Below are 25,198 nucleotides of genomic sequence, written 5' to 3'. Positions count from 1 at the left end.
ACTTGAATTACCATACATAATTCTTTGTCGTATGTTAAATATTTCAACCAAGCATCACTTAGTTTTTCATTGAAATAAGCAATTACTTTACCTTCTTATATTAGGATAGCCTCTTTTTCAATGCCAGAAGTATCACACTAGAAAAGTCTTGGAGAAGTTGAGCAATGTTAATACTGATGCTTTCACAAGTCTTTTCTTCAATAATTTTAAATTTTTTTTAGTTTTGTTGGTTTATATAAACTCTGTGCTCTTCAAGACATCCAAAGCTACAATGGTGCTAAAATTTTTAATAACCTATTGATAAAATGATGTCAAGCATGAAAGCTTCAAATATGTGTGAAAATAAAAAATAGTCTATCATCTTTTCCTCATTCATTTATAAGTCACCTACACACCATATAACCTAAAAATATAACTTTATCAGTTATAACACAAATGTTTTTAGATTGATGTATAGTTGGTTTTTGTGGAACACCTTGAACATATTTTTGAAGTGCTCTAGATGATATAATTTTTTAAGTTACAATACTCATCCAAATTAAGTGAGAATACAAATTCTATGATATTAACTTAAAAGACTCCTCCTATCTGGCCCTTCAAAAGCTATCATCAATTGATTCATGCCCAATGATCATCAACAGGAGCCATAGAATTTGCTGCAAAACTAGAAGAATAAAGTTGCATTATTGCTATGCTTACTCCTTGCACCTATTAAATTACTCCCTTGTCTCGGAAGATCAATCATCATCTGCACCTGTAAATTAATTTTGTCACCATGTATACTTTGTCAATGAGCCATTCAGAATCCAAAATAAATTCATCACAGTTTGATAGTGTCACGAACAAAAGGTCAACACTAAGAGGAAGAGTGAATTAGTGCAGCAGTATTGTCTCATACTGTTTTAATTGTCTTATCCTGATCAAAGCATCCTATGTCACTCAAAATATAAATCAAATCATAAATACTATCAATTAGTTTCATCATCAAAATATGAGATTCAACAGATAGAAACCTAATAATTTGATAAAAACTTTTAGTAGAGAATTCAAAATCATGCACCAGCTTTTTTTTTTGTTAGATAGTAGATAGAAAGAGCTTTCTAATGATACATTTGATGTCGACTAATATTTATGAATTTGATAAAAAGTTAAAGACTTTGATGGATATATCCTAAGATGTTGCTCGACTAAGGGCAATGGATGGATGCTACTTGATGTTACTAATCATAGATGTCACTCAATGTGACCAAGCCAATAATTGATAGGAAAATTCAATCTAAGCAAAACCTATTAAGAATGATCTGTAAAATGTTTTAGAGAAGCAAAACTGAAAGATTGTTTCTTTTGAGCTTCCATTATAATGACAAATATATCTTAATAAAAAATATATTTTCAAGTAGTCAACACACTATTAACTAAAAGACTTTTAATGAGAGCAATAAAATGACTACAGAAGTATAATAATAATAATAATAATAATAATAATAATAATAATAATAATAAGACTCTAAAATATAATTAATTAGTAGTAATATAAAATTAGATTATGTTCGGAGGAAGCATCCAAATCTCTCAAAAAAAAAATCCAATTCTAAGGACTTGATGCCATTCTAAGGTTCTAAGAAGTGGGTTATGTGTTCTTTAGGAAATTGATTAGATCGACAAGACTTGATGAGTAAATCAATATAAAATATTATTGATATGAATTTTATTTATAAAATACCTAAGATATTAGTTTGATAGTGACAGTGTATATTGAAAATTTTATTTGATTTATTTTAGTAATATTTATTTATTACCTTAGCCATAAAAATTTTGAGAGATTATCGTAATTTCGAATTTTATTTTCGTTATTTATTTTTTTAAAATATTTATGAATGAGAAATATTTATGATATATTAATATTTAAAGATATATATATATATATATATATATATATATATATATATATTACAAAAAAAATTGTTAGGATAAATAACACCAAGGAAAAAGAAGGAAGTGTAGCGATTCAATCCACCGTGTGCGGTTGACAGAAGAAGAAGAAGAAAGACGCCCGTGTTCACCTCGTTTCCGGCCGGCCCGAAATGTTCTCCCAACTCCTCTCCTCCCCGCCGGTCCCACCGGCGTCATCGCGCGCCGGCGCGGTGGCGTGCCGCTTCTCTCACATTGCGACGCGCCCGCTCACGCCTTCTCCGCTCCCCACCGTGAGTTCTCTCTCTACGCTTTGATTTTTGGGGCGGCACGCCCCTGAGGAGTCCAAGAAAAGGCGTTCCGCTCTCGGAAAAAGAGAGAAAGAACGGTTTGTTTTGTAACTTTTTCGGTAGAAAAACCTTCTTGCAACTCGAAAAAGTTGCTTTAGAAAGGTAACGATCTTTTCTTTCCCCCTTTTCGTTTTCTTGGTTTCTTAAGGTCGTCATCTTCAACGAAATCTCTTTTGGTGTTCCAAGAAATGGGTCCACTTTTCTTCCTTTTTTATTTTCTCTCTTTTTGAAGTCATTTTATGCTTCTTTTTTTAGCTTCAATTTCGTGCAAATGAATCATTCGTATAATTATTTCTCCTCGCGTAGAACACGATACGCAGATCCCTGAAGCCTTAAAATCTGTAGGTAATCGAAATTCTGAAACGAGTCTTAACATCATTGCGGCAATGACGGTTTGCTTTTGCTTTTTCTTGGACCTTCATGGCTTATTCATCTCAACCGATTAAATCATTTTAACCAGTGCCCGCTGAGTTGCACCTTGTTTTTTCTTATCATCTTCACTCAAAAGATGTGCAATATTCAAATATCAGAAAATTAACTTCCATTCTTTATCTTTAATTTTAAACTTAATTTTATTGAATTTATAAAGGTTATGAAAGGAAAAAGGGTGCAAATTCCCCTGACAAATGATGAATTCTGTCTTATGAGTTAATTTCTGAAATATAAAATATTAGCCCTTTTTCTTTTTATTTATTTGTCTGCTTTCTGCATAATTTTGGTAGGAACTAGAGACTTATGCTTGTAGCTAACCTTTTAGGATTAAATGGACTTATTGATTTCAAGCCTTGGTTTTCTTTACTTCATCTTCAAAGCATGATGATTCTATTTTTCTCCAGAGAAAAATCCGACTCAATTGTATTGATTATAATGGAAGTGCTTGCACGGTGAGGTTTATGAATGCTGTCTACCATGGACTATCAGTTGGATTGGTTCGAATCAACCAAATGAAGGGAAATCCCCCAGGAGCAATTAGGAGAAGCAGCAGTGCCGAGGGACAAGAGGACAGTGACAAAGATGATGAGGATATCACTGATGATGCCCTTCGAGCTACCATCAAACAGAGCAAGAAGGTCTTGGAAATACAGAAGAACCTGCTGCGACAGGTTTTCTCTTATTTCTTGACTTGAATCTTTTCTCTAAATTCAATATGGTCGTGCCTGAACATATCTGTATTCTTGGTTCGATGTATTGTCTTATGTCAGACTACTTCTTGGGGTCTCCCAACTTGACTAGTTGTATTTGGACAAACATGTGTTTCTATATTCTTTGTACATACCATGACAGCATTGTTATTATTTAGGGATGGTTTGGCTTAGAAACTAATCAGAAAATAAGTACATCTATTTTGATATCATAAGTGCCTTAAAAGTTGAAGATACTCTCTCTAACATGCTACTAAACCAGTTCTATGTTTATTTACACCTTATCATTCATAGTTTACATTCTTCTTTCATATCTGAGATAAGTTATATAATTGAGTTTCTTTTCGATTGACTGACTGGGGATTTGTTATGCTTCCTCCGCTAAAGCACAACCCAAACTTCCTTGTTGATATCACCAATTATGTTCAGTGACTCCATAGATTTTGCTCTCTGTTTTATACTAAATTTGATACAAATGCTAAACTTCCTGAACTTTAATGCAGATTGTTGAAAGGAGAAAATTTGTATCATCTATAAAAGATAATTTTGTTACAAAAGAAGAGGAAACAGTTTCTTACAATCAGAATTATAGTTCTTTCTCGAACATGGATATAGATAATGATGAAGATTTTGATAGGACAAACAACCCTTGGAGTTACTCTGACAATTATGCTCAGACAACTGAAGCTGATGTTCTTGATTATGGGGAGGAAACAATAGACGGCATAGAAGTTGAACAATCTGTGGCAGAAACTCTTGGACTGCTAAGAGAAGCCGATTTGGAGCCGTCTCAGCCTCAGGATATGCCTCCAGTTATTTTTGAAGAGTCTGAATATTATACTATGAATGATGAGATCCTTGAGGTCTCTGCAGAAGAGGGTATGCAAGGTTCAAATGAGCAACAAGAGGTGCCACCTGAGGAAGGAATTATGGACTCTGCACCTTTGGCTGGCCCGAATGTCATGAATGTCATCGTGGTGGCTGCAGAATGTGCTCCATGGTCTAAAACAGGCACTTATTTTCCACTATAATTTAATGAAATCATCTCTCGTTGATAAGTTTTGCATCTTTATCATTGCAGAAAATCTACTTGATTTCATGTTCTCTTAATTTCTTTTAATCTTTTATTGTAAAGGTGTCTGCCTGTTGGTATCTAACTATTATGTTGAGTTATTTGAACTTTTTTTTTCTTTATACTGACTGTGGTTGATGATTTTTAATAGGTGGGCTTGGAGATGTTGTTGGAGCTTTACCTAAGTCTTTGGCCAGGAGAGGCCATCGAGTTATGGTACTCACTGCTATGACTTGCTATCTCATCATGTTAACTCATGCAAAATAGTGAAATACCATTAGTGAATTCCTGCCTCTGCACATAGCTTGAAGTAGTCAGTTTAGAAGAATGTGAATGTGAAACAAGTTTCAAAATATGTTTCTGAATTTTCTTTTCCATAGGCAGAACAAATTTGATCTGCCTCTGGTGTTGTTCAAAGTTGAAACACTGAGTTGTCTCATTGTCTGATTTTGCATACAATTTGTTGCTTTAGGTAGTGGCACCAAGATATGGCAACTATCCTGAACCTAAGGAAGTAGGAGTTAGGAAAAGGTACAAGGTCGATGGGCAGGTATTCATTTGTTCCATGAGTTTTTGGAGTGACACATCCTGCAGATATAATATAATTTTCTTAGCCTTTCTTCTTGTTTTACAGGACATGGAGGTTACGTATTATCATGCCTTTATTGATCGTGTCGATTTTGTTTTTATCGATAGCCCTGTTTTTCGCCACATTGGAAATGATATATATGGTGGAAACCGACTGGTAAGCCTTGTTCATATTTTGTCTTGCTTCTTTAGACACATTAATCATGATTAGTGTCTCAATTGTTCTGAACACTATATTACATGTACTCAGTTTTTATAGTTTTAGCAATAACAATATTATAAAATCTTTTTTCCATCTAAAATTTCTTTTAATATTTGGAATGCAGGACATTTTGAAAAGGATGATTTTGTTCTGCAAGGCAGCAGTTGAGGTTGGTCATGCTATTTGTTAGCTAATTATAATTAGTGAGACATGGATAACCAAGTACCAATATTTGTTTCTTGGAATATCCAACTATCCTGAAAGATAATGAAATGCACATGATTTCAATTGACAAAGTTCATGGATCATATGGATTGGAAATTGTGAAATAGTTCTAGTCAATTGTGTGTCAATGGTAAACATTCTTTCTTCCCTTTTTTTTTCTTTTTTTTTTTTTTGAGGGAGAAGCATATGGAGTAGTTGACAACATCAACTAAGGCACTTTTAGAATTTGGGTAGTAAGAATTTCTGGAATGTAAGCAAGCTATGAAGTCACTGTCACATGCATGGGACTTGGAAACAACATGATTAGATGTGGCAACATGACAAATCTTGTAAAAGTAGGATAAGGCACAGCATGATCTTGATAAGTAATATATGTTTTTTTTTTACATATGTTATTGAAATTTCATACATTGTAGTTTGTATGATATTGATAAACTATGCTCATCATATATGAAACTTATAAGAAGATAACAACCATTAACAATAAGAGCATAACAATCAATATGCCCCTTTTTAACTTAAATGTTGTCTGAAGAAGGCCGTCTAAGTTGTTTCAGGTTCCTTGGCATGTTCCATGTGGTGGCACCTGCTATGGAGATGGGAATCTGGTTTTTGTTGCGAATGATTGGCATACTTCCCTGCTTCCTGTTTATTTGAAGGCATATTACCGTGATAATGGGCTGATGATATATGCTCGCTGTGTCTTGGTGATACACAACATTGCACACCAGGTATATCCTTGGGCATTTATGGTATTCAGTATCAGACAAATTTCTTTTGTTCCTATTTCTTGTATGATGTTCTTATTCTTGGGCTGTTGGGCTTGACCAATTTTTATGTACATCCATAAAATAGTTTATGGCCTATATTGTTTGCCAACTAGACCAACTATTCTGGAACACCAACAACTGAAGAAACACGGACATAGTGGTCAATTAATTAAACCCATAATGTTCATAGTGGTCAAGACAATTCAATTCAATTTGAAAACCTTCTGCAGTTGCAAAGAAGAGTTCTCAATCATTGATAATTTCTTTATCACACTATTAAGATAAACAGTATATCCTCGACCAATACATTATGATATTTATGATATCAACAATAATGAACTTTTTCTGGAGTAGGCAAGTATATTCTTTTGCACCGTTAAACTACTTTAAGGGTGATATGATTTGTTGATTCAAGGCCATAACCTTTTTTTATTTCAAAACAGAATCTTATTTGGTCTTTCTTTATTTCTTTTGGTACTAATTATCTGTACTAACATATCTCTTCTGGAATATTTATAGATCGTTTTTTAAGTCGTCCAAAACCCTAATGAATTATTTCCCTTCAATTGATGCTCGATTGTTAGTAACTTTACTTTTCACAAATGTGAAAAGACTTCTTGTTCCTGCTTATATTATTTTCTTCTTTGTTCTACATGAACTATTCCAGCTAAATGTGATGGCATGTTGGATACTCTTCACATACATTCTTGAAAATTGCAGGTTACAAATGAATTCTCGAATCATTTAAATTCAAGGCTGTAGTTGTAGATTGAATATTGAATACTGTAACTTAATCGTTAGTTGTTATTTATTAAGAATTGAAAATTTTAAGCACTCAACCATTAGAAAGTTGTCTACTTGCCATTGAATTAGTTAGAAATTGTAGATAAATAGAATACATGTAGATTTTGTTTGTTATGTCTAAGAAGGACATTATGGTGTCCTTCAAGATTCAACAAAATGGTGACAGAAATGAAACCAAGGTAATTAGACTTGCATAACATCGTCACTTGATTGACCTATAGTGGTTGCTTGGTTTACTTTTCTTTAACATCTATGTAACAATATCTTCTTCCAGTTCAGGATTGGAACCATCTTTTTCCATTTAGAAAATTGATGCAACTTTAAGATTACATTTCCCAATATGTTAATACAGATTTCTCATTCAGGGTCGTGGTCCAATAGACGACTTCTCCTATGTGGATTTGCCAGGCCACTACATGGACTTTTTCAAACTCTACGATCCTGTTGGTGGTGAACATTTTAATATATTTGCAGCTGGTTTAAAAGCTGCTGATCGTTTGGTTACTGTTAGCCATGGTTATGCTTGGGAGTTAAAAACACCTGAAGGTGGTTGGGGACTGCATGGGATCATTAATGACAATGACTGGAAATTCCAAGGAATTGTTAATGGAATCGATACCCGAAGTTGGAATCCGAAGTTTGACATGTACCTACAGTCTGATGGTTACACCAACTACTCTTTGGAAACTCTTCAAATGGGAAAATCCCAATGCAAGGCTGCTCTACAACGTGAGCTTGGTCTGCCTGTCCGTGACAATGTTCCTATCATTTCCTTTATTGGAAGATTAGATGACCAGAAAGGTGTAGATCTCATAGCGGATGCCATGTCATGGCTTGTAGATCAGGATTTACAGTTAATCATGCTGGGCACTGGAAGGCCAGACCTTGAAGATATGCTTCGGAAATTTGAAAGTGAGCGTCATGACAAGGTCAGGGGATGGGTTGGGTTTTCTGTGAAGATGGCTCATCGGTTCACGGCAGGTGCTGATGTGCTACTGATGCCATCAAGATTTGAACCTTGTGGGCTGAACCAACTTTATGCAATGATGTATGGGACTGTGCCCGTTGTGCATGCTGTTGGTGGCCTTAGAGATACTGTAAAACAGTTCGATCCGTTCAATGAGACAGGTCTTGGATGGACCTTTAAGAGGGCAGAGGCGAACAAGATGATTGAGGCACTGGGTCATTGTCTGAACACGTACAGAAATTACAAGGACAGTTGGGAGGGATTACAGAGGCGAGGGATGATGCAAGACCTAAGTTGGGATAATGCTGCTCAGCGCTACGAAGACGTCCTTGTCGCTGCCAAGTACCAATGGTGATTCCATTGCCCTTGTTGGTTCTCTAGTTCACAGCATTTCATTTAGCATCCTGTTGAATTTTCACAACTTGGGTGAGGCTACTAAGCAATGGCACATATGCAAAGTTGTACTATATCTGTTCTGTTTGGCGATGGCGAGTCCATAAATTGATCACATCTTGGTGATATTTTCTACATCCTTTGGTAATCCATCTCCTCTGTATTGCATGAGGAGTTGACAGCTGATGATTTTTTTTACTGTAAGTAATTCTCTCGGTGTAACATCTTGTGCAGGCTTGCTGATTAGTTCTTTCAAGTAAAAGATGGTGTAAATTGTAAGATCTTGTGCAGGCTTCTGTATGAAATGCTATAGTTCTTTAGGCTGTAAATTTGGAGCAAAGTTGTTCTATATCTGTTACTGTCTATGAACATCAAAATATTGTTTGCTCATTCTACGTCCCCCCCCCCCCCCATGTCTGCTGGTCTTTTGTATTTTACCTCATTGAGAGTTCATATGAAGTTGTTATGAGAGAGTTATTTCTCGACAATGATTTAATACCTTCACCACTGGAAACTGCACTCGACCTGCATAAGATTCTGACGCATTCCACTGGTTGTCAAGTTTGTCAGAAATGGAAACGCAGGTGAACATTTGGAGTTCGTACTTTTGACATTTATAATGCCATGTTCATGCCATGACAGTGGTAAGATGGATCAAAGTCTTGACACTTTTTGGTTATATATATTCTTCAAAGGCAATGTCTTACATTATTTCCACCAGAAGTTTGTATTGGAGTGTTACAAGTTGAGACTTCGAACTGCATCTTCTTCATTCCTCATTGCCGACCTAAGTGGAACCTCCCTTCCCCATGCCAATAGGAATAACTCAGCCTTCACAGCAGCTGGATCTCAAGCAACAATGCCACTGGTAAGTCTTCCTTTACTGAGCATTACTCGAAGAATTCCTCGTTGCCGTATGAGCATGTAGAGAATCACTGCACCGTGTGCATCTTCTTCGTTCGATCCCTCGCACCCCAAGTGTTTGTTTAATTGCCGACGAAGCACGGAACACAAAGCCGAAGAGCGTCTCCATGGGAACGACTCTCGGGCAGCGTGTCTATGTCATCTTCCTTCCTCAGCGTGAATTGCCTCAGGGAGAGTAAATGAACTTGCATGTGGTTTCAAAACCTTGTTTTCCTTCATGGATTGAGAGGAAATTATTGGAGGCCATTCGTTTCAGAAATGATTGAGATGAGATGCAAAGTCAAGGTTGTCGAACTTTTCTACACCTATAGAACAGTAAACTTCTTCTTCTACAGAGACAATCTTCAAGATCAAGTGTCGTACACAAATGTTTGAAGACAGGAAGAACAGAACAAATACATCAGGAAAAGGATCTAATTGTCTCAGTTTGGGGTGTAGCTGTGTGAGAGATGCCCACAACATCCATTCCCCTTTTTCACATGCTTCAACCTTCTATAAGGATTTATTTGCCAACAATAAAGACTTTATAACCAGAGCTGAACCAAAATTATCTACATTATTGTGAAGAGAAGCCTGCTGTCACTGGAAGAATTCCTTTATTCTTGCAGTGTTCTTCGAACAAAAGATGGAACATTCAATCTAAATCAAGCTAGAGACTAACACTGTATTCTATGATGCACATTGATTTGGCTGGATATGTTGCTGCATAGAGTTCCTGATGTTTACAGCTTCAAGGATTGTGGTGAGGTTCACAATTCCAAACCATATTAGTCTTGTTCCTGATGTTGATATTTCAAGATTTTTTCAGCAGATAAAGAAGGATGCACCACTTTGTCAACTATTATCTTTCTTGATATGACAGTGTAGATGCAGACTCCAGATTAGGACATCGAGGTAGTGCTCGAGAGGAAGAGGGTAAAGGTAAATGCTACACCAGAACTAGATCCTGCAGCGGTTAGGTGTTTGAGGAAATGTGCCAGAGAAGTGGAGTTGGGGAGATATCAATTTGACAGCAAACATGAACTTTACCAAACATTTGAGCAGAAGAAAATTCATGAATAGAAGGAAACATTAACATTCTCCCTTAAATTCTATGCTTCCATAGTGGTTTTGACAGGCCCTTTCTGGCTATTGTTGCAGTTACACAAGTCCAAGAGACTGAACCATTCTTAGAGACAAGGAGCAGAAATAAATAGAGAGCAGGCCAGAGCCTAAAACCCTGTCGAGCCTCATGCCTCTCCTGGGCAAAATGACCAGGGCCCACAGGAGGCCACCAATCAGAAACCCCATCGTCTGATACAGGGTGAGGTCCTTTGGAATGACCACAGGTGAGGGGTATGCACTCCATGAGGAGAACACAAAGGAGAGACCCAGCCCCACCAATGTGTTGAAGATGGGCCCACCATAGCAGCCAGACATTGCAACTTGGGTCCCACCCTGCCTGTCATGCAGTGCCACTGCCGAGCTGGCAATCAGATCCCCCACTGAGTTGCCCCAGGCCAGGACTGTGAGCCCCAGAATCGAGGAGCTGATCTCCATGACAGTCCCAAGCGAGACCAGAAGAGAGACCAACTCCTGCGCAATGATGTAGGTCCAGGTTACACTCATCAGGAAGCCACCAGCAAGCCATGGGAAGAGAAACCTTGTCGGAGGTCTCTCCTTCTCGGTCTTCACAAAGCAAACAATGCCCAGCACGAGCCCCACGAGTCCACCAGAAATGTATATCGACAAGCTTTCCTCTGAACCAGCATCCTTCCTCTTACAAGTCACCAGAACTGCCAAGAGCAATGGTGCCAGTGTCACCGAAGCAACTGCAGATGGCTTGGACCATTTCTCCTTGCTGACATCTGGGATGGTCAACATCCTAGGCAGAGAAAGAGGCAGCTCTAAACACCGTACAATTCTCTTGCAGTGGTAACAAGCTGATGGATTGCTCCTGGTACCATCTGATTCACTTCTTGAGGCAGTTTCCTTCTCTGTTGAATCTGGCTGATGGTCTTCCAAACTCTCCAGAAGAGGAGCTTCCAGGTCAGCTTTCTGTCTTGTTTTGCACGAGAGATCCTGTTCCTGTTCCTCCTTCCTGCAGAAATGTCCTACAGCTACCAGCAACACATAGACAAGATACAGTGAAGTAAAAGCTATGGCACCCCATAGATTGATCTTTCCTATGACTAGTATCACAAGGAGGACCGAGAGGACAAAGAGGAAGAATAGAAGGTCTCTCACAAAGCTGGACTTGTCGATGGGATACTCTTGGGAGCTGACACAGGTGCTTATGATTCCGACAACCACACAAGACACAAAGAAGGAACCACCTAAGACGCTGTTGAGGCCTACGACACCTGAACCAGCGCCCATGAAGGAGACAATGCTAGAGAATGCGTCGGGAGCGCCGTTTCCTAAAGAAAGAAGGGTCGCTCCGGCAATGGTGGGAGGGAGCTTCAAGAGTGTGGACAGGCCCTCTAAGTTTGTGCAGAAATAGTTTGCAGATGTATCCGCAAGAAGATAAAAGAGAACCAGAAGCCATAGAATCAGAAGAGCGTAACCCAAGAATGGATACTTGCCATAAACACAGTAGAAGATGTGGAGATAGTTTATGTAGCCTTGAGAGAATCGGGCTTCAGAATTCAAGAGCACCGACTTGGCTTTGCAGATGTCATGACAACCTTTACTGGAATCTCTGAGATGAAGTTTTGTGGATCTTTGAAGAATTGCATGGGATGTATCAAGGTGGATAGAAACATAGAAGAGCCCCACAGCCAAAAACGATATGTTGAGGAAGATCAGGATTACCTTTTTAGCTGAAAGAACAGGGAAAGAGATTGCCATTCAAGGATGTATGTCCAAGAGAGGTTGAAGGTGTTCACGGAATGGATGCTGAAGAGAGCATATACTACCTTGTCTTGGAGCACAAGAAGTCCATGTTTCGAGACCTCAGGTTGCTAGTCATCCAGTACATGCTCAGATCACTGAGAAAGGTGAAGAAGAAGAAGAAGAAGAAGAAGAAGAAGAAGAAGAACACCAAAGAAAGATCTTGAAAAAGGGAGAGGATCCTTCAACCTTACACCATTAAAGTTAGGATGGAGAGGGGGGTAATTTGGATGCCTTCGTATCTAGTTTCTTTCATGTGTCTCCATCTAAAGTGAGAATCTTGTCACCAAAAGATGTGGTGGTTGATACCTTCACATCAACTGCTCGAAAGCATGAGCCCTCATACCAAAGTTACGGAGAACAGGATGCTGCAAAAAAGGCTTGACCTTTGAAACAAAGCAAAATGGTCAAGGAAGACTGCCTGATCGAAAGCCATATGCATGCATCTCCATATGAAGTTATTTCTTTGATATGGTTTGGAACTATATCATGTCTGCTCTTAGATCCTGTACATACTTATAGGCCATTAGTTCTTCTTTAAAAAGGCCAAGCAGTAAGGATAATGATCCAGAACTTGTTTGTCATGCTTACCAAACTCAACAGGACAGCTTGCAAATGAATGAGACAATGATATATATATATATATATATATATATATCTCTTATAATCATTCTTGATTAATGAAATGTTTTAACATGGCGAGCTAAAAAGTTTTCACATTACTTGTATTGCATGCGCTTCCTTTTAACAGAAGAACAGAAATAAAATATCTTTTTTACATAATCCAAACAAGAACAAGCTAAATGACAGATGTTTTGTGCCAAAATGTGTGTTCTTGTGCCAAATTCCTGTTTCAGTGGACTCATATTTTGCTTTGAGGATTTACAAAGAACACTTTGTAAGCGATTCAGTGAATCTGACAATTCCAGTAACTTTATGTTTAAAGAGGTTTGTGAGGTGAGTACACAATGCCTTGAAATGATGCATCAAAGCATGTAAACAACTTGATGACCATGTCAGAGATTAAAAGGAGTTGAAACCCTCACAGAGAAAAAGCTAGTTGAATGGCATCACCACCGGAAGAATGGTGCTGAGATGAAGCATACCCGGTTGGACATGAATCATGCGGCATACTGAGTTCAACTTCCCTAGCCCTCACGCAACTTGGTGATTGGCTCAGTTCCTTGAGGAGGGAATAAACCAAAGAGGAATCACCTCATGGAGCCGATGCTGATGTATCTTCCAAACAGCTGTTCTTTCTTTCGGTGATGTTTCTTACTGCCTGTGGCACACATGCTTGTGATGGAAGCAACAAGTGTCCAACTTACAAGAATCATTTCAGAATATTTTTTTTGATATAGACAACACTTGACATATTCCACATTTCTCTCATTGTGTCATCGGTAAGTATCATTGCCAACTCGTAAAACGTTGCATATTTCTATTTTTTCCAATTAAAAAGAAACTATTTCTTCTCTATTAGTCAATCCAGTGGAGTGTATTATTGACTATTTAAAACTCTAATATACTAAAAAAATATTATATATATATATATATATTTAATATTGAGTGAACAAAATACATCGGTTAGAATGATTTACCTATTATTCATAAATTTAATTTATATTGTTATTCTTTTTAAACTTATTGTATTATAAATTATTAGAAATGTTTATTATTTTATACTATTTAATTTTTTTAAAAAATTCAAAGTAAATGTTAACAAAATATGTGAAGGATCTTATTGTATTCAGATCGGGTCGGATTGTAACTTACTTGACCCGACCCGAACCGGACCGAGTCCATCACCGTTGAAAGAGAGGGGGAGGCACCCTCACGTGGTTGTCACGTGAAGACCGCTCGAGCGTAGGGTTTCTTCGAATCCGAGATCTATGGTTCCTTCCTTCCTTGCTCCCTCTTTGTTCTTCTCCTTGGCGGTCTCGGTTTCACCAGGGGAGGGGAAGATGTCGTTTGGGTTGCCGGCGTACGGCCTCCAGGAGATGCTGAAGGAAGGGCACGAGCACCTCCCGGGGCTCGACGAGGCCGTCCTCAGGAACATCGACGCCTGAAAGTAGCTTTCCTACATCGCCCGCACCTCCCTCGGTCCCAACGGTGGGTTTCCCGCATCGATATCGTTGCGCTCACAGTTCCCTTCTTTTCCCTAGTGGGGGTCTGAGGTTGCATTGCCTTTCTGTTGTAGTTATCTTGATAGTCTAAACGCTTATTCACTTACCATTAGAATTCAGTCTATCAAGATTGCCCTTTTCTTGGAGTTCACCTTATGTTGTTCTGTCACATTTTGCTCTCTGAATGTAATGTAATAGGCCCTTGTCTCCTTTTTGTGCCTTGGAGCTGATAGTTGTATGATACTCATTGCATCCTTTAAATTCAAATATCGCAAAGAATGTTAGGCATGCATGGATGTCTCATTCTCTTAGAAGAGGCCATCCATAGGTGAAATTTTGTATTGGAATAATTTTATCTATGGAACGAATCAGTAGTTACTACGAACAATTTTAGAAGACTAGCTGTGGTTTTATTTATCTTTGGATTCCTGGTTTACTCTATTTGGTTAGCTTGACATAGATTGGAGAGGTGATGCTGTGATTCACACGTTTTTAGTTGTTTTTGATTTTTCATAGACTTATCATGGGGCCACACTCATCAGTGGCCTTTGAGATAGAAATTTTGTTTGGTTTGGATTCTTTTCTTGGGCTTATTGTCATTTATTTAATTAACATTCTTTTTTGTTTTGTGAACTTGTTAGGTAAGAACAAAACAAGTGATGCTGCCACAATAGCGGATGAGCTTGAGGTCCAGCATCCTGTTGCAAAGATTTTGGTGCTAGCAGGAAAGGCCCAGCGGGAGGAGATTGGTGATCGGGCCACACCCTAGTGAAATAATAAGTGGTTATACGAAAGCAATTAATAAGGTTCTTTCTTTCGTTATCCTATATTACTTCATTGTTGACCTATAAAATCCAAGATACCCCTGAAAAACACCCAAACTAACAAAAGAAGAAAGAAAACTGAGGACAGAAAACTAGCTCTTCCTAGGAGTGGGTATAGACTGAGGGGTAGACAGTGTACTCATTATTAACAAGTTGGACTAACTTACCAAACTTGATACTTGGATGGTTCAACCGAGTATCATAATCTCTAACTTACCATAGTAGATAAGAGTAGCTTGGACTTCAAACTCTTGCTGAAAATGCCAGGCTTAATGCATTGGAGATAATATCTTGCTTGTTCGCCAAGCATGCTGCTGGAAATGCTATAGCAGAAGAAGGGGTCTCCAAGGATGTCTTGACCATGAATATCTAATACATCTATGCAACCAAGTTAGGCCCTCTCGACATCTCTTTCCTTCAATTATTTTAGTCGTTGAACTGGAAGCTGCAATACTTTTGCTGTTTGCATCTGCTAAACCAGTATTATAATCGGAAGAAAGTGTATGCTGTTACTGGAAGTTCCTCTTTCATTCTTTTTCTTTCTCCCTTTCTTTCTGTTTTTTTTTGTAACTTGTAGGATGATCTGGCTTGGAACATGATTTTGATTGTTATTCTTCGAACCGATATATGGATCTCTGGATTTCTGTTTAAGAGTTTCTAACAAGTCAAATGTGATCAATGTCTTTAGAGAGTGGTGCTTTCTTTGACCTTTTTTTTTGTGTATAAGGTGGTTAAGGTGCTCAAACTTGTAGCTTGGATTAGTTATTGACCACACGAATCCCCGATTCCTTTGTGACAGATATAGTCTTTGAATAGGCTGCTGATGTTGCCTGTACTCTTCTCTGGGTTAATCACCTGAGTCACATTTCAATCTCATGGTTCCTTCTGAATTCACTCGTTGCGCATCAGTAATTTTAGCTATGCTGCTGAAATTTCTGCCTTCGCTGTAGTTGCCTTACTTTTGGCTCCATTTCGGTTGCATTGACACCTATACTATGTTTGCAGATCATAAAGGCCAAGTCAGCAGGTGGGCCAAAAAGAGATCAACCGACTAGCATGGATGAGGTTTAACTTCTTCTTGGATTTTTTAAGAGCATTGTTACTGACAATGCTGCAGCTAAAAGAGTTGTATCTGTTTTTAGCCATGCAACGGATATCTGAGCAAGTTCAGCTACAGAAGCCAGTGGCTTTGTGGCACTAGTAATTGCTTTCGAGGGAAGATTTGCAGTTCTCTGAATCTGGTGCACTGGTTTTGAACATCAGAACATTTCATTGTTCTCAATCAGAAGGTTTCATGCACGAGTTTCCTGAATTGTTCATACGATGTAATCGTGCCAGCTTAGGGTTGCGACACCGTATTGTGCTGGCTGTCATCAGTATCAAAGTATCATTCTTAGCAATGTTGTATTAGTCAAATAAAATTAGGGTTTTTTGTTTGCAACTATGTAGGATAAATCATAGTGTTCTTTGTATTGTAGGTTTGACAGTTTTGAAAATTTTGAAGCAATATGAATTTGTACTTAAAATGTGATCTATTTTTATAAGCAGGAAATGATGTATTCTTATTGATTAATTTGATGATATGAGATACTGAAACGCCAGTAATCCATCAATAATGTTAGAAGGGACTTGAAATGTGTTTAATGGCTATTTAAATGTATTTAATCGAAGATGTCAACTAATGTAGTTGATAAATAGGATTGGAGAATCTTAAAAAAAAATGAATCGGCGTGGGTTTATCACCCCTAAAAATTGTTGGGGTTGATGTGTTCGCTGTTTCTGTCCTTGGCCCCACAAATCGTCTAGTCCCCAACGGGCCGCAACACCCCTGCAACGTCTTAGGGGTGACTCAGTAAAGTCGAGTTGCGTGGTGTGGTTGTCATCGCCCGTAATATCTGTCACAGACGAGGTATTCAATATTTTTTATGTTCGGCCCCCACAGATTGTGGGTCCGCTGCATTTTATGCGTAATAGACCTGCGCCTGGGCAATTTCTCAGGGTCGATTCGGAAAGGTCCACGTGCATTCCGGAATCTTCGCCGAGGAAACTCAAAATGACTAATCTGCGGGGCTTATGTGCAAAATGTAGCCCTAAATATTATCCCGCGGAGAGAATGCACATCCGCTTCGTCCCATTTGCTACCCACTCCTCCCCAAAACCTCCCTCTCCCTCTCTCTCTCCTTCAGAGGTATTTATCGCCGGATCTGTTCCTCTCCCTATAAAAGGCCCATTTGTTTGGAATTTTTCCGCCTACGTCACCACTTACCCACCATTTCCCGCCCAAATCCGTCCGTCTCCGACCTCCAATCGCCCGAGCTGAGAGGATTTGCGGCGTCGCCGGCGGATTTTATGTCGAATTGGGTCAGATCGTGAGATCATTATGTCTCCTTCGTTCCTGCTACGGCTTGATCATATTTTCTGCTTCCAGTCCCCGGAGTGACCCGGCAAATTAATAGATCGTGCTGATCCTTTTATATTTGTCGGCTGCGTATTAGATTTCCGCTATTTGGCCTGTTGTTGATTTGGAGGAGCAAATATTTGGTGATTTCTGTGTGTCGGTGGAATATTTTTTAAGATCGGTCCTTTATAGATCGAGTAAGGTCATTTGAGGAGATTGGAAATATAAAGGTGCGATTTTGAAGAGCGTTGATTGGGTTGAGGAGAAGCGAAGCTATATATATTCTAGAACGTTGGTGTTGATTGATTATTTAGGAGGAAGATTTGGAAAGTGGAGCATGGCTGATCAGGGCCTGGAAGGGAGCCAACCGGTCGATCTCTCCAAGCACCCTTCTGGCATTGTTCCCACGCTTCAGTAGGTCTCTCGTCTCTGCGGTTTCCCTAAAGAATGCAGTATATTTTTTGGACTAAAGTTGCACATTAGATTTTGTATTACAGTATAGGGATGCCTAAAGAATCCAGATATCCCTTTGTGTCTGATCGTGGGGAAACCATCTTCCTCCAGACTTTTCTCCCTATACTTTAATAATATGTTGACTTGCGATTGAATGCTAATGGACCTATGATTTGTTTTTCAGTTTTCTGTTGAAAGATTCTGTGATCCAGGTGCTTATGCTTGAATATAGTACTTCCATGGTTGATGATAATCAGTTGCTTGGGCTTTGTGTTTGGGTGATGATCAGTTGCTTGAGCTTCACCTTTTTTCATGTTGTAAGTGAATTCAGAATAACGTGAAGAACCAGATGAAACGGGTTGCACACATACAAAGAAAAGAATTACTGAATTTGCTCTCTAATCAATGTTCACTGGTTGTGATCTTCAATATTGTCTTTAAGCACTGCATTCTTTCTTTTACCTGTTTTGACATACTTTTGTGCCACCATATGAGCATACAAGTTGTTGGTTGTTCGACCTATTTATTAGTTTGGATCTTCTATTTATAGTAATATTATACTTTGGTAGTTTAGATTATTTTATGTGCATCAAAAGGAAGCATGAACAAAGTTTCTTAGGAATTCTCACCTTGATTTGCCACTACAATCTTTCATTACTTCTTGCACAAGACAGTACTTGTTGATAAAAACTGCTTTGATAGTCAAAACGAACTTATCTACATATCCACAGGTAGGATACATATGTTGATTAGAGAATACTGACCTCCTGTGCTTATCGCTAAAGTCTGAACTGTTGTATGCTGCTGTTAGCTGATATTGCAATAAATAGCCAGATAAATTGTCATGAATTTCTTTGACTTCTGTTCAACTCTCCAGGAATATTGTTTCAACTGTTAATTTGGACTGCAAGTTGGATCTTAAAGCAATTGCTCTACAAGCTCGTAATGCTGAGTACAACCCCAAGGTATGAAACAACATTAGGCAACATTGAACACTTACATAATATGTGTTCTGCATTAATATGGTTAGTCATTCATAATGATATATTTTTTGAGTTTCTCGTTGCACATGATTCTAAAGTATGTTCGAACCTAGCTAAGGCCAGTTTGGGAGTGTTTGAGATCACAAAAGACCAACTTGAAAGGAAGCAAGTCTTGTACAGAAAGCTCCATATGTAATTACTGAGATGATTATGAAGTTTCAATGACATGCTGAATAGAATCTGAATTCTGAAGTACATACATATGTCACATATTAATCACTTGGTGATTGTGTGACTTGTGCGTTAACTTGGTCACAGTGATATCCTTTTTGTGTCTATAATTTGAAATGAACATTGTTCTAGAAGAAAGCTTATCTTATTTCTTTTTTACCTTGTTCATGTATAAGTAAATTCCAAACTCAAAAAGCTAGGTTCCTTAATGGCATGAGCATAATCTGCAACAATTTTTTATAGAGTAGACCATTTTTCATTTTTATTAGGATTTAGGTTTTCTTGCAATCTCCTTTTGCATTAACAAGAGGTTTATGTGAGTTTGACAGCTGATAGTCTCATGCTGCACTAAAACACTTTGCATTATACAAGTGCAGTAAATCAATGCTTCATTAATTTTTGCATACTTGTTCTTTTGTGCAGCGTTTTGCCGCGGTTATTATGAGAATAAGAGAGCCAAAAACTACTGCATTAATATTTGCATCAGGAAAAATGGTAATTATTTTTATTGTTCTTTTTTGTAGATTTTGGGATATTTCATGTGTAGTGGATGTGCAACAACTACTTTTATTAACCTGTTAATACATCAAAATAGATTTAATCTACTGTTACATTTTTCTTTGCCCATTTTTATTGTAGATTTAATTTTTGACATTCGCTTTAAATGAAAGGAAGCATGTGTCTTTTATTTTTGACAAACTCATAGGTACCTTTATTTCATAGATCCTAAAGTTGCAAATACCCCTCTAAAATTTACAAACTTTGGTGAACATCCTTTGAAATATATCATAGACACCCTTTAACATTAACATAATTTAATGAATATCCTTCCATTTAGAAATTGTGGATGGGTATATGTGAAAGAATTGGATATATATGAAAGATTGTTAACTTTAAAGACACATTCCTAATATTTGCAGATTTAGTAGGGTACACACCAAATTCTCCATGTCTTAGAAAGTACATATGAAATTGTCCTTTTTATTTGTACATCTTATATACTTCTTTGTTTTATTTGCTTCATTACTCTATAAAAATATGATTATGCAAGAAATTAAATATACTGAATCCATGATGGCGAGCCTCTTTACAATGATAAAGTTCCTCAAGTTCAAGTCATGGAAACAATATATTAAATACAAAGGCAAGGTTGGCTACATTGATATGCTCCAATCTCTGTAATGTCAGGAGCTTCATGGGGTCACCATTTTTATGAGGAAACATGTGGAACACTCTGAAAATTATGTAATGTAATAGGCTGCATGAAATGGTAATAGTCAAATTAATGTTGCATGAAATGGTATGATGTTGCACCCATTACATTATCCAATAGCCAAATTAACATCACAGCTATTATACTGGCATTGTTGCTTTCCAAAGTTCTGTGACAGTTCCACTGTTATAGTTTTTGTGCTGACTTTCTAGATCCACATGGCAGGTCTGTACTGGAGCGAAGAGTGAGCACCAATCCAAACTTGCAGCAAGGAAGGTCTGATTACTTAGACTGTGACTCTATTTACTCTTAAATGCTTCAAAGCATAATTTCCAGTACTAGCAGAGTAGTAAGATCGTGTTGTTCGAGTCTATGTATCTGCAACTGCACTTGGGAGTTGTTTCCTTACTCGTGTCCTTGGCCTTTCAGTACGCCCGAATAATTCAAAAGCTTGGTTTTCCTGCTAAATTTAAGGTAATTGCTCGTAAGTTGTTGCTTCCTCTCTTGCTACTAACTTTTGTGGCTTATGTATTCTATCTTAGTATAACATTCTACTGTGGTGTCTAGGATTTCAAGATTCAGAATATTGTCGGTTCATGTGATGTCAAATTTCCAATAAGACTTGAGGGCCTTGCATATTCTCACGGTGCCTTTTGCAGTGTACGTAATTGATCTGTGGATGAGCTTTACGGCTGGTTTTTGCTGATTTGCTGCTTTTTGCACTATTTTGATCTATCATTGATTCATTTTTCTTCTTTTCCCCTACTTCAGATCATCTACTTCTCTCATTTCTGATAATGATAAGCATAATAAATATTAAGCTTAATCATCTTTTTTTATGAAGCTACACCGCAGCTTTGTAGAGCCAATCTGTTGGCTTAAACCACTCATCCTTTCTTTTCTACTAGGGTGATTTACTGGCACTGGCAAAGCACATGACCTTTAGAATCCCTTCACTGCCTCTTCCCCTCTTTATCGGTTTTGTAAACCTAACTTTTTTCTAGATGCAATATGTTCAACATTGTGGAATGCTGATTGCTTCTCACAGTATGAACCAGAGCTCTTCCCTGGTCTGATCTACCGGATGAAGCAGCCAAAGATTGTGCTCCTCATATTCGTCTCAGGAAAAATTGTTATTACTGGAGCTAAGGTAAATCTCTGCACTGACATTCTTCACAACCTCATTATATAATTCAGCATATCTGATTCATGTACCTGGAGTTCTTTATCAGGTGAGAGATGAGACATATACAGCATTTGAGAACATATATCCAGTTCTAACTGAGTTCAGGAAAAGCCAGCAATGATAATATCAACAAGCCTGACAGTTCTTTCACCTATGCTTTTAAATATCTTCATGCAGTAAGTACTGGACCGGTATTGTATTGGTCAGTGTAATTTTTGAAATATTTTTTTCCAGATGATATTGGGTGATTCAGTTTGGTTTATTGTTGGTACACATCGGTACTGAAACCGGGATTTAAGTTGTTGGCTTCACGCTTTATTTACTATCTAGTCAGCTTATATTGATGTAAAATGTGTGTTTGTTGAGCAGATTTCCATCAGACTGGTGCTAATATCCTGGAGTCAGATCTGTGCAAATGGAAGACATCCTTGGGGCGACTCGAGCGAGGGAGCTAAGTTAATTAATACCTGTACTGTGAGTTGTTCTTCGAGACTGTACATCCTGTCGAAGAGTTGTATGAGAAAACTGCTTGTTTTAAGATTTCAAGATATGAATAAGAACTTGTCATTAACAGTTTCCCATATTTGCATTATTCTTTCTTGCCTCCTTGGAAATGATCTTAAAACGTAAGACAAGCTTAACATATCATTCTTATTTCATCGAACTTAAATACTCTGTGGATCATTATCGAGCATTCAGCTCGTCTGCAGCGATCTCAGATGTTGCCACCATTGATACGAATGATCTGCCCATTCACCCACTCTCCGTCATCGCTGGCCAAGAAGCCCACCAGCGGCGCCACGTCCTCCGGCTGTCCCAGCCGGCCTAGCGGTATCTCCGCCGTGCACGCTGACACGGCCTCCTCCGATTGCCCGGCGTAGAACATGGGCGTCGCCGTCGCACCCGGGGCCACCCCGTTAGCCGTGATGCGCGTCCCCTTCAGCTCCTTCGCTAGCACCCTCGTCATCACCTCGACTGCAGCCTTCGTCGCTGCGTACGTCCCGAATCCCGGCCTGAGCCCCCCCACCCCCGACGACGAGAAGGTGATGATCCGCCCGCCGCCGCCCCGGACCAGGCGGTTCGCCGCCTCCCGGCAGCAGAGAAACGTACCTTTGGCGTTCACGCCGAACATCTGGTCGAAGATTTCCTCGGTGGTGTCGACTATCGATGGGTATCGGGCATCGTTGACGGCGGCAGCGGTTACGAGTATGTGCAGGTCGGCGCCGAAGGTAGCTTCAGCTGCGTCGAACAGGGACTTGACTTGGGCGGAGCTGGAAACATCGGCGGAGACCGCTATGGCCCGGGGGCCGCCGGAGTGGCCATCGCCAGCCCCGTAAGTCGTGTTGATCGCCTCCGCCAACTTCTCCGCCGGGCTCGGGTCGCCGACGTAGCCGATGACGACGCTTGCGCCAAGGGAGGCGAGGTGGGCCGAGACCGCCGAGCCGATGCCACCTGCGCCGCCTGTCACGATCGCCACGCGGCCTTTCAACGGCTGCAGGCGGTGTTCCATCGCTGCGGTGCCGGCAGCCGCCATATCTCCCCACTCACAGCCTGTGCCTTTGTTTCTCTTCGCAGGAGAGCTCTAAGGCTACTGGCTGCAGCAGCGTTGGATAAGGGGAATCGACCATCGAGAATTCTGGTCTACTTGTCGCCGGTCGACCACAGCAGTCTGCCGACAGCTACTGCATCCATGGCGTCAACAAGAACGGCGGACTCTTGCATCGCCTCGGAGGTATAAATATCTTATGCTTACAAAGTAGTAGCAAAACTAATTGAGCATTGGGTTCAGATCATTATCATAGAACTGGGAGTCGAATTCATCGATCTTGTACTCTATTTTCTTTTCTATGTCAGCATAATGCAACGGATGTACGCAAACTTCTCGAAGCACAACACATGAGCTATAAGGTTTTTTTCTTATTTAAAGAGTTATCAATATATGATCAAATTCACAAATAACGAGAATTAATTTTTGCTGCAAAATTAAAGATCTAGCTTAAATTCATCAAGATATGGATCGTATCTTGCTTGGATCATTGATCTAAATGAATCTTGATCCACATAGATAGATCCTGTTCTATGAGATCCTGTTTAAGATTGACCCAAAATAGGTGTAAATGGAAGAAATCTAGGGTAAGACTGGAAGATAAAGCGTAAACCCTAAACTAATTATATGAAATTTAAACATTATCTTCTCTAATTTCTTATACATATTTTCCCATGATTCTTTGTTCTTGCTTGCCTCGATGGGGTTTGATCATGAGGCGTTCCGATTACCTGTTCTCATTCAAACTCGACGTCTACATTACTCGTTGGTTTTCATGTCCATTGTTACGGTGAGTAACCTTCTTAGCCGTGACCTGGGGGTCGACGCGGCTGGTTCAGGGGTCCGAACGACTAGGATCAGGAGAGACCGCAAGATTCGGGATCTCGGGGCGGTCGATCACGAGGAATAAGGCTGGGATGCTCCGCGGCGTCGGATTGGATCGGCTTCAACTTCGTACCTGCACAAAGGTCGGGTCGGCGGTTCGGCCCGACCCCTCCGACGGTCAAGTTAGTGTTGTAGAGAGGAGTTTTCTGGGGGAAAATTGTGTGCTTGTCCGCTTACCTTGCCCGCTTGAAGTCCGAGGGTACTTATAGGTGGGTTCGATGTTACCTATCACGCCATCTTACTGGGTCAGGGTCGTGCGCCTGACCCCGCCTGTTGTTGAAATGGGCGTTGCGTGGATGGTCGAGTCGAATCGCCGTAGGGTATGGCGAGCCTTAGTCGGCGCCTTCTCCTGCTACGTCCGGGCGTGCGTGGCCTGGGTATGGAGCGAGGGTGCACGTCATGCTGACATTAATGTTCGTCTGCTGGGGCAGTGTGCCGTCCGGTCGAGACTGACAGCGGGCGATGTTATATCAAATCCGGTATGTTCGCCCTATTTGTTTTTACCCCTATCATCCATCACCATCAACTGACACACACCATTTTTAGTTGATCAAACCACGTGGATCATTAACAGGGGATTGCAGCAATCAATCTCAAACATTGCCACCATTGGCACGAATGATCTGCCCATTCACCCATTCTCCGTCGTCGCCAGCCAAGAATACAGGCTGTGTGTATGTCTGTAGCAGATCGAGTGCCAGGAAGCCCGGACGGGAAGAACAGACAGATCATATCAAACATTGTTTCTTTCTTTTTCAGCCGTTTAGTTTGGTCCACTGATGAATCATATCATACTGCAAGACGACAGGGATAGCATATGCCACTGGAGATAAAAAGAAAAGAAGATGAACTGAACGTGAGTTAACTTTTTCTCTGCCGCTGGTCGTTGTGGTTTCCAGAGTGTTCCGCTGCATCATCTAATGTAAATGATGTAAATGAAATTGTTTTGGCACTCTTGAAAAGGGCACATATTAAATTAGAATAATATTTAAAGAAAATATTTTTCTATTTTTTAAAAATATTTTATTATTTGATGATTGTAAAAGTGATAATATATAACATATTTCTCTACATAGCAATTCAGAAAAATGAGGCTGGTCAAATTAATTTCACCATATTGAATTGACATACAAA

General features: G+C 39.3%; 4 protein-coding genes and 1 long non-coding RNA gene across 9 annotated transcripts; 3 read left to right on the top strand and 2 right to left on the bottom strand.

The window, feature by feature from the left end:
- Positions 1-1,994: 1,994 nt before the first annotated feature.
- Positions 1,995-8,819, top strand: LOC103988856 (granule-bound starch synthase 2, chloroplastic/amyloplastic). Of its 2 annotated transcripts, XM_009407525.3 has the most exons (9): positions 1,995-2,204; positions 3,098-3,364; positions 3,907-4,414; positions 4,627-4,691; positions 4,948-5,025; positions 5,110-5,220; positions 5,390-5,434; positions 6,048-6,221; positions 7,430-8,819. In XM_009407525.3, the coding sequence occupies exons 1-9, from the start codon at positions 2,085-2,087 to the stop codon at positions 8,384-8,386; spliced, it is 2,325 nt and encodes a 774-aa protein (XP_009405800.2). In that variant the 5' UTR covers positions 1,995-2,084; the 3' UTR covers positions 8,387-8,819. The 2 variants fall into 2 exon arrangements, with proteins under 2 accessions (XP_009405800.2, XP_065011926.1); XM_065155854.1 differs by lacking the exon at positions 1,995-2,204 and having other exon boundaries at positions 3,141-3,364; positions 4,041-4,414.
- A 1,584-nt stretch (positions 8,820-10,403) lies between these two features.
- LOC135640961 (cation/calcium exchanger 1-like) lies at positions 10,404-12,450 on the bottom strand. The gene has a single exon (XM_065155855.1). The coding sequence runs from the start codon at positions 12,175-12,177 to the stop codon at positions 10,489-10,491; it is 1,689 nt and encodes a 562-aa protein (XP_065011927.1). The 5' UTR covers positions 12,178-12,450; the 3' UTR covers positions 10,404-10,488.
- Positions 12,451-14,085: 1,635 nt separating this feature from the next.
- On the top strand, positions 14,086-16,706 carry LOC135639719 (uncharacterized). 2 transcript variants are annotated; one of them, XR_010497019.1, is made up of 4 exons: positions 14,086-14,331; positions 14,987-15,151; positions 16,175-16,234; positions 16,312-16,706. It is a non-coding gene; the product is annotated as an uncharacterized LOC135639719 (long non-coding RNA). The 2 variants fall into 2 exon arrangements; XR_010497018.1 differs by having other exon boundaries at positions 16,175-16,706.
- Positions 16,707-17,307: 601 nt separating this feature from the next.
- LOC135641604 (TATA-box-binding protein) lies at positions 17,308-22,216 on the top strand. Of its 3 annotated transcripts, XM_065157108.1 has the most exons (9): positions 17,308-17,981; positions 18,898-18,985; positions 19,658-19,729; positions 20,673-20,723; positions 20,877-20,921; positions 21,015-21,107; positions 21,496-21,597; positions 21,680-21,809; positions 22,003-22,216. In XM_065157108.1, exons 1-8 carry the CDS (start codon positions 17,905-17,907, stop codon positions 21,752-21,754), a joined length of 603 nt encoding a protein of 200 aa, XP_065013180.1. In that variant the 5' UTR covers positions 17,308-17,904; the 3' UTR covers positions 21,755-21,809; positions 22,003-22,216. The 3 variants fall into 3 exon arrangements, with proteins under 3 accessions (XP_065013180.1, XP_065013181.1, XP_065013182.1); XM_065157109.1 differs by lacking the exon at positions 21,015-21,107 and having other exon boundaries at positions 17,757-17,981; XM_065157110.1 differs by lacking the exons at positions 20,877-20,921; positions 21,015-21,107 and having other exon boundaries at positions 17,757-17,981.
- LOC135641603 (NADPH-dependent aldehyde reductase-like protein, chloroplastic) lies at positions 22,182-23,285 on the bottom strand. The gene has a single exon (XM_065157107.1). The coding sequence runs from the start codon at positions 23,165-23,167 to the stop codon at positions 22,349-22,351; it is 819 nt and encodes a 272-aa protein (XP_065013179.1). The 5' UTR covers positions 23,168-23,285; the 3' UTR covers positions 22,182-22,348.
- Positions 23,286-25,198: the final 1,913 nt, after the last annotated feature.

This window comes from Musa acuminata, chromosome BXJ3-6, assembly GCF_036884655.1.
Source record: "Musa acuminata AAA Group cultivar baxijiao chromosome BXJ3-6, Cavendish_Baxijiao_AAA, whole genome shotgun sequence".
Taxonomy (NCBI): domain Eukaryota; kingdom Viridiplantae; phylum Streptophyta; class Magnoliopsida; order Zingiberales; family Musaceae; genus Musa; species Musa acuminata.
The sequence above is the reverse complement of the archived record's forward strand: the minus strand, read 5'-3'. Positions and strand labels throughout refer to the sequence as shown.